The 13567-nt window shown below is 51.9% G+C and overlaps 1 protein-coding gene and 1 long non-coding RNA gene across 5 annotated transcripts in view; one reads left to right on the top strand and one right to left on the bottom strand.

The window, feature by feature from the left end:
• Nucleotides 1–13567, top strand: part of LOC142469134 (uncharacterized) — a 65425-nt gene that overhangs the window by 14037 nt on the left and 37821 nt on the right. The window lies entirely within an intron of this gene.
• The window catches only part of LOC142469133 (sodium/nucleoside cotransporter 1-like), a 135367-nt gene that overhangs the window by 88154 nt on the left and 33646 nt on the right, over nt 1–13567 (bottom strand). For all 4 annotated transcript variants that reach the window (XM_075576067.1, XM_075576066.1, XM_075576068.1 and 1 more), the window contains 2 exons: nt 12441–12523; nt 10319–10410 (listed from right to left, as the gene is read on the bottom strand). In XM_075576067.1, coding sequence (XP_075432182.1) covers nt 10319–10410; nt 12441–12523 — 175 coding nt within the window. The remainder of the gene's footprint in view (nt 1–10318; nt 10411–12440; nt 12524–13567) is intronic.

The raw sequence follows: 13567 nt of genomic DNA, 5'->3' as shown, positions 1-13567 counted from the left end.
AGGACTAATCCGTAAGGATCGGACACGGGGTGGGATCACCCGGTGGAGGGTGTGGGAAGTATTGTTGGCATCCGCCGTGGCGCATGTTGTGGGGCATCCGCCGTGGTGCATGTTGTGGGGCGTCCGCCGTGGCGCAAGATAGTGTTGGCGTCCGCCATGGCGCGCTATATACCGTATATATATATATATATATATAGGAATGTTATGGCATGTAATTTACTGTGAGTTTGGTCTGCAAGTAAAAGAGATTGGTTTTAGAACTTGGTTGTGTGAGTGTGATTCTTGCACATACGTCCTGCGAAGACCCACTCCCACTTTGGCGGGAGCTGTCGCAGGTGGAGGCGCTGCACCCGTTATAAATATTGCGCGCACCCCAGGCTCTCCGTGGCAGAGACTTAGGCCCTGTGAGCCGGCAGGTAATACAGCACAGAGTAGCGGCTTGCTAGTGATAGGAAGCAGGGCGCTGCTGAGATCTTAGACCTGGGTTGCCCCTCGAACCTAAATTGTTATCACCATGGCTTTGCCCACCCGTCACGAGATACGAGACTGGGCCCGTCAAGTACGCACGCCTACCCGTTGCGCCGTAGCGCTGGCCCGAGTGCCCATGGCCTTACCCTTAGAGACTTTACAGACGGCCTTGCGACAACTCCCGAGTTTTGCCAAAGCTCGCCTGGTAGATGTACTGGTAGACCACGACTCCAAATGGAATACCTTACTTGTGGACTGTCGGCGTAACCTGTTAGCGCTCGAACCTGCAGTTCCTCAATCTCTGGCCTTGCCTTATGCACCGCCTGGCGGTAGTCCTTTTGTCTACCCCCTCCGAGATCCCCTCGTACGTCCGTTGGATGAGGACGACCCCACCCTCCCTTTGATTCACTATGTCGCGAGTGACGTCGGTAGCTGCCGGTCCGTGTCCAGTGATCCAGGATCAAGCGCCTCCGTTGAGGCTGGAATGAGTAGTAATATGCTGCAGAAACTAAATGACAAGATAGACCAGTTATCTAGTCCCCCCAGTTTGCCACCGCTAGTCGAAGCGCTTACCTTAGCCACCCACGCCCAGAACTACCGGAAGCTAAAAGCCTTCTCGGGGACCCTCCCTGTGCCTACCGGGGAAGATGGGGTAGAAACGTGGAAAGAGCACACACGGGGGGTAATGGAAGAGTGGTCGTGCACCGATGTAGTAAAAAGACAGAGACTCATGGAGTGCTTGCGGCCCCCAGCGGCCACTCTGATCAGTATACACCGCGAGCAGTACCCAATCTAACCTCTCGCTTGATGATAGAGTTCCTGGCCGAAGCCTATAGCGCGAAAGAGGATGACGGGGCGTTGTGAGCCAAGTACTATGCCATAAACCAGAAGGAGGGGGAAGAGCTGTCCGCCTATATACACTGTGTGCAAATATCTCTCGGGCCGCTGCTGCATTATAAATATGTACTACCCTCCAAGATGAATGAGTATCTCCGGAAGCAGTACCTCCGCAGATCCAGTCCTTCTCACCCAATAGCCAGCATGATTCGTGATCACCTCACCCGGGCCCCCCCCCCCCTTCATTCATCCAACTACTGCAACAGGTGAAGGAACACGAGACGCATCTAATGCTACACTCCCCTCAGAGGCCGAAAGCTAGCGGTAGCACTAAACCCAAAGGAAGTACGGAAAAGAAGGAGGAACCACCGGACCGGCCTGGCTCCGAGAAACCGCCTTTCGCAGGACGGTCATCCCCTTTGCCTGATCGCCGGGCTATCCCCAGAGATATGTCATGCTACAAGTGTGGGAAGCGGTGGCATCTATCCTACGATTGCCGCCTGGGCACTTTTCGACACCGGAGCCCCTCACCCCAGAAATTCCCGTCCCAGGCTATGGTCTGCGGGGTGTATGCGACGGATGCTGACCAAGACGGGACCCCTTCCGGAGGGGCCGAGCCGGTAGAAGATGGTAGTCAGGTGGGAATGCTAGCGTTTATCTGGGTCCTAGTGGATGGAATCTACTCCTCTGCACTATTAGACACCGGATCCCAAGTCACCATCATATACCGAGGGTTCTATGATCGTCATCTTCAAAAGTGTCCGCTGCGACCGGCTGACCACATCAAGGTACGCGGGCTAAGCAATGACAACTACCCCATCGATGGGTTTGTGACCGTGGATCTGGAAATACAACAGCTCAACACGGGAAAATCTCACCCCATGAAGGTGGACGCCTTGGTGTGTCCGGAACCCCGAGACACCCCCAAGTACCCTATTATACTCGGTACCAATGCTGATATTGTACAAGCGGTCATCCGGGCCTATCTACACGAGACTAAAGAGCTCCCCATGTCTAGCCTACAGCTGCAATTGGTTCAAGCCGACCCAGCCCAGCCCTCCTCTCCTTCAGATGACTACGGGCTGTTATTCTGTGGACGAAAGGGTTGGACGAAGCTTTTCCCCGGAGAAACGCAAAGAATTCCCGCTTGGTGTGCGTATGCGGAGCACCTAGCCGAAGACCAGCAATTCTCGCTAGAGAGTACCCCCGGGGAGGATGTACGGCGAGGGTATTGGCTCATACCCGAATTCCGCCATTGGCGGGGTGCCATTCCTAGACGAATTGATGTGATGGTGCAGAATCTATCGCCCTTCCCCCTGGCAATCGATGTGGGGCAGCGGATAACAAGAATCTATCCTGTTAGTTCAGTGGAAGAAGCCGTGCAAGTAAACACGACCCGAGTGGAAGAAACAGGGACGGCCCTGGACTTCGATTTTGGCTCATCCGAGTTGCCTGGAGCCTGGAAGGAACGGTTACGGGTGCAACTGGAACAGAGGCGATCCGTATTCTCTACCGGGGAGATGGATGTGGGGTGCAGTCGCAACGCCCAACACACCATTCGCATGATGGATGAGAAGACCTTCAGAGAGCGTTCTCGCCGACTCGCTCCCAGGGATGTGGAGGATGTGAGGGCAGCTATCAATGACATGGAAGCCGCCGGGATTGTCACAGAATCCCGAAGTCCCTACGCCTCTCCTATAGTGGTGGTGAGAAAGAAAAATGGAACCGTGAGACTGTGTGTAGATTATCGGATGCTGAACAATCGGACGGTGCCGGATCAGTATAACCTCCCTCGCATAGAAGAGATCCTCGATACCTTACACGGGAGCCAGTGGTTCAGCGTACTGGATCTACGGTCTGGGTACTATCAAGTCCCTATGAGCCCAGAGGATCAAGAAAAGACAGCCTTCATCTGCCCCTTGGGGTTTTATTAGTTCACCCGCATGCCCCAAGGCATATGCGTGGCACCCGCCACCTTCCAGCGGTTAATGGAGAAGACGTTGGGTGACCTCAACCCCCGAGAATGCCTGGTGTACCTAGATGACATCATAGTCAGGGAAAACCCTGGAAGAACACGAGGCCCGTCTCTTGAAGGTACTGGATAGATTGTCCCAAGAAGGCCTCAAACTATCTGGACAAATGTCGGTTCTGCCGGACCTCAGTAACATATGTAGGACACTTAGGGCCTCATGCAGAGAGCAGCGCTTAGGTGAATAGCGGCATTATTTGGAGAGAAATGCCTGTAGAACGGCAGGTACTGGCGAGTTTTAAAAAAAGCGCCATTTTTTTATTTTTTTATTTTTTAACTCAACTTGCTACCGGCGAGAACCTAAATCTCCACTCATGTAAAAATATCCCTATTCAGAAAGGCGCGATCGCCATCTAGTGGCTGATCGCGCCAATAACATGGAGAGAAATTCTCAATTTACCTCCGCCAAAAAAACTTGGCTGGAAGCTGGAGGTCGGCGGCCAGAGGGAGAAGGAAAAAAAAAACCGCGCTTTTTTTAAAACATGTTTCACCAGCGCACATATCGCCGGTTGAAACTCTCCATATGCAGACAGGATTCTAAATGCAGTTTTATGCCCTTTCTGCATATGGAGAAAAAAACTCTCCATTAAAGCTACGTACTTTTTATTCCCCTCTCCAATTTTAAATAGCGCTGCTCTCTGCATGAGGCCCATAGTGTCCGGCGCCGGAAACGCCACTGATCCCGCCAAAATAGAAGCTGTCGTTAACTGGCCTCACCCAGAGAATGTGGGGGAGCTGCACTCGTTCTTGGGATTTTGCGGCTACTATCGACGATTTGTGGTAGCGTACTCACGTAGGGCCAAAGCCCTCAACAGCCTGCTCCGCATATACCCGTCTGAGGCAGGCCAGAAGACCCAATCTGCCAAACAGCCCTTCGGGGATAAATGGACCCCCGGGTGCGACCAAGCCTTCCACGACTTGAAGCAGAGCCTGACGGCTGCTCTGGTCTTGGCCTACGCCAATCCCGACCAACCCTACATCCTACACGTGGACGCCAGCCTGAGCGGCCTAGGAGCCGTGTTGCATCAACAATATCCTGAGGGGTTGCGACCCGTAGCATATATCAGCCGAAGTCTCACGGTCAGTGAACAGAACTATCTGGTACACAAGCTCGAGTTCTTGGCCCTTAAGTGGGCCATAGTGGACAAACTTCGGGACTATCTGTACGGGGTGTCATTCGAAGTAAGCACCAACAATAATCCTCTCACCTACATCATGACCTCCGCCAAACTTGATGCGGCCGGACATCGCTGGTTGGCCGCGCTCTTCAATTACAACTTCACCTTGAAATACAAACCTGGGTCTTTGAACATTGGAGCTGATGCCCTGTTGAGGCGACCGGGGTTGATCCCTACCACCGACGAAGATCAGTGGGAAGAGATTCCTGGACCCGGGATAAGAGCACTCTGTGGCACGGCAGCCATCATAGATGAGCAAGTAGCCTTTTCGGAATTGCGGGTGGCTGACTCCCTAAAGTGCGCCTCTACCGCTATACCTGAAGCCTATTGTGACCCGAGTGGGATGCATGTTACCCCCGATCAAATCATTGCCTGGGAGGATATGGTACGTTACCAAGAACAAGATCCGGTCGCAGGGACTATCCGTGATGCCATTCGACAAAATCGACGGGGCCTGCTTCGCCAGACTCCGGGGGATGTCGGAGGTATACTGATGCGAGAGGCGGACAAATTTGAAATCCAAGATCGACTGTTATACCGAGTGGTGAAATATCATGACCACCCGGGTCTCCGACAACTAGTGTTACCAAAACGACTCCAATACTTAGTGTTGAAAGCTCCCATGATGAACACGGACATCTAGGGGTGGACTAGTGAGAGATAGATTTTTTTGGCCAAAAATGAGAGAATCCGTGGAGCATCACTGTCGTAGGTGTGTGCGGTGTATCCAACGCAAGACTCTACCTGTAGAGGGAGAAAGGGGGTGGCCCGGGATTAAAGGGGTTACACCCCATTTGGCCATCCCCTGACCTCACCAGGGAGACAAGGGGTTAACTGGGCTGAGGTCCAGAAATGTGATTTAACCCTTGTTATGACATGTAAATGTGTATTCCCCTGTTACCATGTTTCATTGTATATCTGGTTTAATCAGTGTCTGCATCACACACATACTAGAATCCATCCGGGAGCACAAGGGTTAATAGTTCTTTAATGATTATAGCCCTTTGTGTAATTTTCCCGCCTTTTCAGGCACCATTTTGCAGGGTCCATAGGCCGCCATTGGAGCTCCATGTGTTTCAATGGCGAATCTTGCTGTTTGGGTCCTGTTTCCTGTGAAGACCAGCAGATGGCGTCCGAGAGGAGGAGCGGCGGTTTCCCATTGTAAGTCAATGGGCCCATTGACTTCAATGGAGAATCTTCGAAGGAGCTTTCCAGGAACGAGTTGGCTGCCGTCCAAACCGCTAAACCGCAAAGCGGATACATTTTCAATAAGAGAGCTTTGATCACTTAACAGTCAAGTTCAACGACAAGTGGCGTGGGAATAAACAGTTCTAGGGCACAAAGAAATAAAATTCTTTTTGCCCCTAGTTCCTAGACCTCCCCCCACTCGACCACAACCGGGTCCCCGTATCCTGGACCCCCGATTAGGGTCGAACCGAGAAGAGCGGGTCGCGCCATAGGTTCCAATGGCGGCGGCAGAAACGGCTCAGGAAAACGGCTAAGTGTCAAAAACTGAAATTTGGTAATCCATAGCCTCGGTTCCGGAGGGTCCAGAGGATCAAGGTTTGGGGTATCTGCAGTCACTGCTCCGGCATCGCTGCAGAACCATCCTTGACCCTCTTAGACCAACCCGCGGCGTATGGACCCCCTTGAAAGTTCGGGACTTTTCCCATAGACTCCAATGGCGGCCAGTCTCCATTGACCGGCTATGGCGGAAAACCCCCATTGACTTCAACGGCGGCGCAGCCCCGTTGAAAGTCTATGGCGGCGGATTCCCATAGCCGCCAACGGCGGCGGTTTGCCATTGAAAGTCTATGGCGGCGGAGCCCGTTGTTTTCAATGGGGATTTAGTGAAAAACCGTGATTTAATTTACAGCGGAGTTTTTTGTATTAAAATAGGAAACGGTTTAAGGTGTATTTGTGTAACTCCGGTTCCGAAGGTCGTAGCAAGTCACAAATTGGACCATAGGGTGTCCTAGTTCCGGCATTGAGAACTGGGGAGTTTGGACCTGCTGGACCCAACGGAACCGGATATTTTAATATGTTTGTGTTTTATCTTTCATACTGTGTCCCAAAGCAGGGATAAAACCCAGAGGAAATTCCTTTGCATACCAGGGTAGCATATGGCCAGAGAGGCGACCCAATGTCTAGTACTTAAGTATGGTTCAAAGGATTTTGTCACGCTCACTGGTTACCTGAGGGCGGAGACGGCTCAAACCAGAGCAGTCTTTAAGTGTCCCATTTAACACCTTACAACAAAGAATATCCTGCCAGAATCCCAAATTGGTAGACTAGCTGGCATTCCTGATGCAGATGAGGGTCTACAGAAATGAGACCCCAGAGTTCTACTGCGCATGTACCAGCTAGCAGGGGGGCATATATCAAAATGTGTTCCCACGTTAATGAGTGGCTAGAGGTAATTGAAGACCAATCACCTGTACTTAATGTTAAGGATAGGGTTACAAAAGGTTTATAAACTGTTGTCCACCCTTTATCCTTTGTCTTCTTCTTCTGATAACATCTGAATTGTTACCTGATTGCGAGAGAATTGCTATGCAGAATACTTCTCATTCCCCATCCCCAAAGTAAGTGTACTTCTTGTCTTGTTACTGTACTATATCGTGTGTTCACCTATCCAAAGGAATAAATACAATTTATTATATCTAAGCCTCGTTCAGTTCAAACCCAGTTATTTGTGTAAACTTACAACCTGTGACAGGCTATCGTCACACTACCCACTAGAGCTGCCCCCATGGGCCACTTAAAAAGTACTGGACCTATGGATTTAGTCTGCATGGACTTCTTGTGCATGGAACCCGACACCTATGGTATAGGGAACGTGCTGGTCATCACTGATCATTACACCCGCTGCGCCCAGGCCTTTCCGACCAAAGATCAAAAAGCCATTACGGTGGCTAAGGTGCTCTGGGAGAAGTATTTCATGCTTTATGGGCTTCCTCAACGTCTGCACTCTGACCAGGGACGGGACTTTGAAAGTAAGCTAATAAAAGAATTGCTGAACCTCCTGCACATAAAAAAGTCCCGTACCACCCAGAAGGGGATGCTTTACCCGAACGTTTCAATCGCACTCTGCTGCACATGCTGGGCACGCTAACTGGTGTAGAGAAGACTAAGTGGAGTCGCCATTTGGAAACTCGAGTCCATGCTTATAATTGCACCCGACACGAATCTACCGGGTTCTCGCCCTAATTCCTTATGTTCGGCCGTGAAGCTCAGCTACCAGTGGATATCCAGATGAGAGTCTCCACCGATGGGGTGCACAACCCCACCCATTTTCGTTATGTACAAAGATTGCAAGAGAATCTGCAGAAGGCCTATGGGCAAGCCGAGAGATCCACCTAAAAACTGAATGCCGGGAACAAAAGGCGCTATGATCACAAAGTGAAACATAGAGACATTAAACCTGGTGATGCCGTGCTGCTCCACAACCTGGGAGTACCGGGAAAACATAAGTTGGCTGACCGTTGGCGGGAAGGGGTGTACGAAGTAATTTCTCAAATGCCTGGCCTTTCAGTCTACCGTATCAAAGACTCGGAGGGTCGGGTGAAGACGTGGCATCGCAATCATCTGCTCCCTATTCCCCAAATAGAAGAAGGAGACTTGGAGTGGCCGACATCTCCCCTGAGTGGGGAACTGTCATCAGGAAAGGAAAGTCTGGAAGATCCAAAGGAAGGAACCTCTCAAAGGGGCCTTCCGGCCGCGGGGGCATCTCCCGGAGGAGCTACGGGCAAAGAGCCCCTTGGCCCAACGACAGAGACACTGACTCCAGTGAGTCCGCCGCTAGATCCCCAGAGCCCGTGCTTTGTGCCACAAAGAGACTTTATAGATATACACTGGCGACACACTTTATTCGAGCTCGGCTAGTCCCACGAATTCGGGTATACCCGGGTGTATTGAGGTTTGTGACTGTTTTCTGCCCGAGTATATTGGGTTATTTTCCAGGCAGGGATTGAAGCATTTTATTCCCTCTGGCTGCAATACTGCACAGTATATATATATATACTGCATTACAATTCATGAATTTATGCCATCTGGTAGACACGCGAAGCATTGCAGCCTATTAAATCCTAATCATTATCATTTAACAGATCAGCCACCCGTCAGCCAGGCATGAACCCAGGCTGGGAAGGCAAACGCAACGGGGCTTGTCAGAGGTGAGGAGCGGCGCATTCCAGGTATCTGCCAGGTACATACCAGGTATTTGCTCGAATAAAGTGTGTCGGTGCAGTACCCAGCCCCTCAAGGGCCGAGTTGGAAATACCCGATGAGAATTGCTACTCTTCCAAAGAGGTAGCGGAAGAGCCAATTCGCAGAAGCCAAAGAGCTGGCCAACCTCCCACGAGACTGGCTTATGATCAGTTCGGGGCACCCCATTATGAGGCTCAGCAGTGGGCTCGCAGCCGGGTCCAATCCATTATTATCATGTTTAGTGAAATGTACAAGTTGATATAGAGACCAATGTATTAGTGTTTTTCATTATATAATTGGTTGTGTTGTTATCATTGTCCAAGCGGGGTCGTTGGAATCTACAGGGGGGAGGATGTAGCCGGGACCCCTGATTCACCCCAAAGAGCGGGAGGTTGCGCTTGCAAAGAGTAGTTGCAAAAGCCCGCGAAGGAGGAGAGTGCATTTGGCGGGAGGGAGCAGTCCCTTGACCCAGCAGCCCTGCGGGGAGGGTCAGGTGACAGAGTCGAGCCAATGGGCTGAGGAGGTGCCAGAGATATAGGCAAGTGGTTGCGCGCACGTGGAGCTAGAGCTGGTTGGAGAGGAGACGGAGAGTCTGTGAGGGGAGGTTGAACCGCCCCGGCGCAGGCCATGTGCCCCAGGCCCAGTTAGCCCTGAGTCACCTTAGAGACAAGCTGAGCTAGGGATAGCCCTAGGGAGGTTCCTGTTCCCATAGTATCTGTAAGCCTCGACCGGGACTATACTGTCGAGAAGGAGGTCTGGGCTCAGACCCCCATTGGTGTTGCTGGAGTCCGGGTGGGAGCGCCCCGGACCCTAGAGAGAAAGAGAGAGATAGAACGGTGTCGACGTACCGAGACCCTTTGTGAAGATCGTGGCAGTCCCGAGCACCGGAGTGCTCGGCAGGTATTTCATCAAGTGCACCAACAGTACCATTCATTCACCCGAGACACAGTGGCTGCGCAGTCACCCCTACACACATATAGTGGCCTGCTGTGAGCGGGAGGACTAATCCGTAAGGATCGGACACGGGGTGGGATCACCCGGTGGAGGGTGTGGGAAGTATTGTTGGCATCCGCCGTGGCGCATGTTGTGGGGCATCCGCCGTGGTGCATGTTGTGGGGCGTCCGCCGTGGCGCAAGATAGTGTTGGCGTCCGCCATGGCGCGCTATATACCGTATATATATATATATATATAGGAATGTTATGGCATGTAATTTACTGTGAGTTTGGTCTGCAAGTAAAAGAGATTGGTTTTAGAACTTGGCTGTGTGAGTGTGATTCTTGCACATACGTCCTGCGAAGACCCACTCCCACTTTGGCGGGAGCTGTCGCAGGTGGAGGCGCTGCACCCGTTATAAATATTGCGCGCACCCCAGGCTCTCCGTGGCAGAGACTTAGGCACTGTGAGCCGGCAGGTAATACAGCACAGAGTAGCGGCTTGCTAGTGATAGGAAGCAGGGCTACACATATATTAGGAATCGCTGCCTCCTACAAGCCTTCACTCCTCCAGGCCATTAAAGCACTGTATATACATCTGGTATATTTAGTATAGGACCTCCCCTTAGGGAGAAGGTTACATGTGGCACACACAGCTGGTTACCTGCACACAGGACTCCGATGGCAATGTATTTTAGGATCTTGGAGTGCTTTTTGCTGAACTCTGCAGCTGCATCATACGATTTAGACAATTTGCTGACAAGGAAACAGACAAAAGAAAAATCAGATTGCTTTATGCATCGCCTTTATGATGCTTAAACACCCGGACAGTATGAGAAGTATATGTTTTTATTCAATGTATTATATTTTGTATTTTGTACTTCAAGGCTCATTGTGCCTCAGGCACTCTCACTGTCACGTGTGATCTCTCGCTCTCACGTGTGATCTCTCGCTCTCACGTGTGATCTCTCGCTGTCACGTGTGATCTCTCGCTGTCACGTGTGATCTCTCGCTGTCACGTGTGATCTGTCTTGGTCACGTGTGATTTGTCTTGGTCACGTGTGATCTGTCTTGGTCACGTGTGATCTGTCTCGGTCACGTCTGATCCTGCGCTGTCACGTCTGATCACTCGCTGTCACGTGTGATCTCTCGCTGTCACGTCTGATCGCTCACTGTCACGTGTGATCTTGTGTCTGATCTCACTGTCACGTGTGATCTCTCGCTATCACGTGTGATCTCTCGCTGTCACGTGTGATCTCTCGCTGTCACGTGTGATCTCTCGCTGTCACGTCTGATCTCTCGCTGTCACGTCTGATCTATCGCTGTCACGTGTGATCCCTCGCTCTCACGTTTGATCTCTCGCTGTCACGTGTGACCCCTTGCTGTCACGTCTGATCCCTCGTTGCCACGTCTGATCTCTCTGCCACGTCTGATCTCTCTGCCACGTCTGATCTCTCTGCCACGTCTGACCTCTCGCTGCCACGTCTGATCTCTCGCTGTCACGTCTGATCTCTCGCTGCCACGTCTGATCTCTCGCTGCCACGTCTGATCTCTCGCTGCCATGTCTGACCTCTCGCTGCCACGTCTGATCTCTCACTGACACGTCTGATCCCTCGCTGACACGTGTGATCCTTCGTTGCCACGTCTGATCTCTCTCTGCCACGTCTGACCTCTCGCTGTCTTGTCTGATCTCTCACTTTCACGTCTAATCTCTCGCTGCCGCGTCTGATCTCTCGCTGCCGCGTCTGATCTCTCGCTGCCGCGTCTGATCTCTCGCTGTCGCGTCTGATCTCTCGCTGCCGCGTCTGATCTCTCGCTGCCGCGTCTGATCTCTCGCTGCAGCGTCTGATCTCTCGCTGCCGCGTCTGATCTCTCGCTGCCGCGTCTGATCTCTCGCTGTCATGTCTGATCTCTCGCTGCCGCGTCTGATCTCTCGCTGCCGCGTCTGATCTCTCGCTGAAGCAGCCGTCCCTCCCCAGAAACCTCTGCGAGATGAACCCATATAATGCGTCACGCTCCCGCTGAGGATTTCCTGCTCTTTATAAACACAGGTAACAGTTCTACAAATACTAGTTTTTCGCATCTCTAGCTCCTGCGGTTACCATGGTAACCTTCCCACAGCACCCGCCTCCGGGGACACGGCCCCTGAAAGGGTAACACGGGGATCTTTCAAGGTCAATAGAAGAGAAACGTCCACAGCTGCTTTAATATTCCCCGCACCTCGGCTTTGTAACGAGTGTCCGGTCCCCCAAGCACTAAAGGGTTAAATAAATCCAGGCTACACTGGACTACATCTTTAATAATGTTGTGTCAACACTGTGCAAGGCCCTATTCAAGCATCTACTAGGGCTACTGCAATATGCCAGTCCTCAAAGGCCACCAACAGGTCAGGTTATCAGGATATCCCTGCTTCAGCACAGGTAGCTCAATCAGTGGCTCACTGGAAGACTGAGCCACTGATTGAGCCTCCTGTGCTGAAGCAGCAATATCCTGAAAACCTAACCTGTTGGTGGCCCTTGAGGACTGGAGGTGGCCAACGACTGAGCCACTGATTCAGCCACCTGTGCTGAAGCAGGGATATCCTGCAAACCTGACCTACTGGTGGCCCTTGAGCACTGTAGTTGGCCAACGACTGAGCCACTGATTGAGCTTCCTGTGCTGAAGCAGGGATATCCCTAATACCTGACCTATTGGTGGCCCTTGAGGTCTGGCGTTGACCCCCCGTGTACCTGTGAATGTCAGTGCGGCAGCTTCATTCTCTCGGCTGCCCCCTATCCGGGACTCACCTCCAAGAATCGGAAAAGCTTCTGTGTTGTTTCTCATCAATCACGTGCTCATATACGAGCTCTCCGTGCTCAATGTCGCCTTCCTATTAAAGTACGATATGAACACATTATTATTATTAGAGCGTTTATTTGTGACGCACCAACATATTCCACTGCGCGGTACAATGGGGGTGCAGAGTTATGTACATTACATCAACAGTTACATGCCAAGCAAGGACACCCATTAAGGTTTCCAGGTGTGGATGTTAGGGGGTGTTAGTGGGGAGATTGGCCCAGCCGCACAGCTGGTACCATTAAGGTGAGTGGATGTTAGGGGTGTGCTGGAAAGGCTTTCAGGGAGTTTTTAAACATCTGAAAGCTGGGGAAGAGTCTGATGGTGCGTGGGAGGGAATCCCAGAGAGAGTTTTAAATGTAATTCCAGAGGCTATGGGAAGCCAGTGTGGGGATATGCGCAGTGGAGCAGTAGAAGTGGAGTGGTGAGTGAGGTAGAGGCTATGGGAAGCCAGTGTAGGGATATGCGCAGTGGAGCAGTAGAAGTGGAGCGGTGAGTGAGGTAGAGGCGATGGGAAGCCAGTGTAGGGATATGTGCAGTGGAGCAGTAGAAGTGGAGCGGTGAGTGAGGTAGAGGATATGGGAAGCCAGTGTGGGGATATGTGCAGTGGAGCAGTAGAAGTGGAGCGGTGAGTGAGGTAGAGGATATGGGAAGCCAGTGTGGGGATATGCGCAGTGGAGCAGTAGAAGTGGAGCGGTGAGTGAGGTAGAGGATATGGGAAGCCAGTGTGGGGATATGCGCAGTGGAGCAGTAGAAGTGGAGCGGTGAGTGAGGTAGAGGCGATGGGAAGCCAGTGTGGGGATATGTGTAGTGGAGTGGTGAGTGAGGTAGAGGATATGGGAAGCCAGTGTGGGGATATGTGCAGTGGAGCAGTAGAAGTGGAGCGGTGAGTGAGGTAGAGGATATGGGAAGCCAGTGTGGGGATATGTGCAGTGGAGCAGTAGAAGTGGAGCGGTGAGTGAGGTAGAGGATATGGGAAGAAGCCAGTGTGGGGATATGCGCAGTGGAGCAGTAGAAGTGGAGCGGTGAGTGAGGTAGAGGATATGGGAAGCCAGTGTGGGGATATGCGCAGTGG

Source organism: Ascaphus truei, chromosome 18, assembly GCF_040206685.1.
Source record: "Ascaphus truei isolate aAscTru1 chromosome 18, aAscTru1.hap1, whole genome shotgun sequence".
In the NCBI taxonomy this organism is placed as follows: domain Eukaryota; kingdom Metazoa; phylum Chordata; class Amphibia; order Anura; family Ascaphidae; genus Ascaphus; species Ascaphus truei.
Note: the sequence above shows the minus strand (reverse complement) of the source record. Positions and strands in the feature narration are given on the sequence as shown.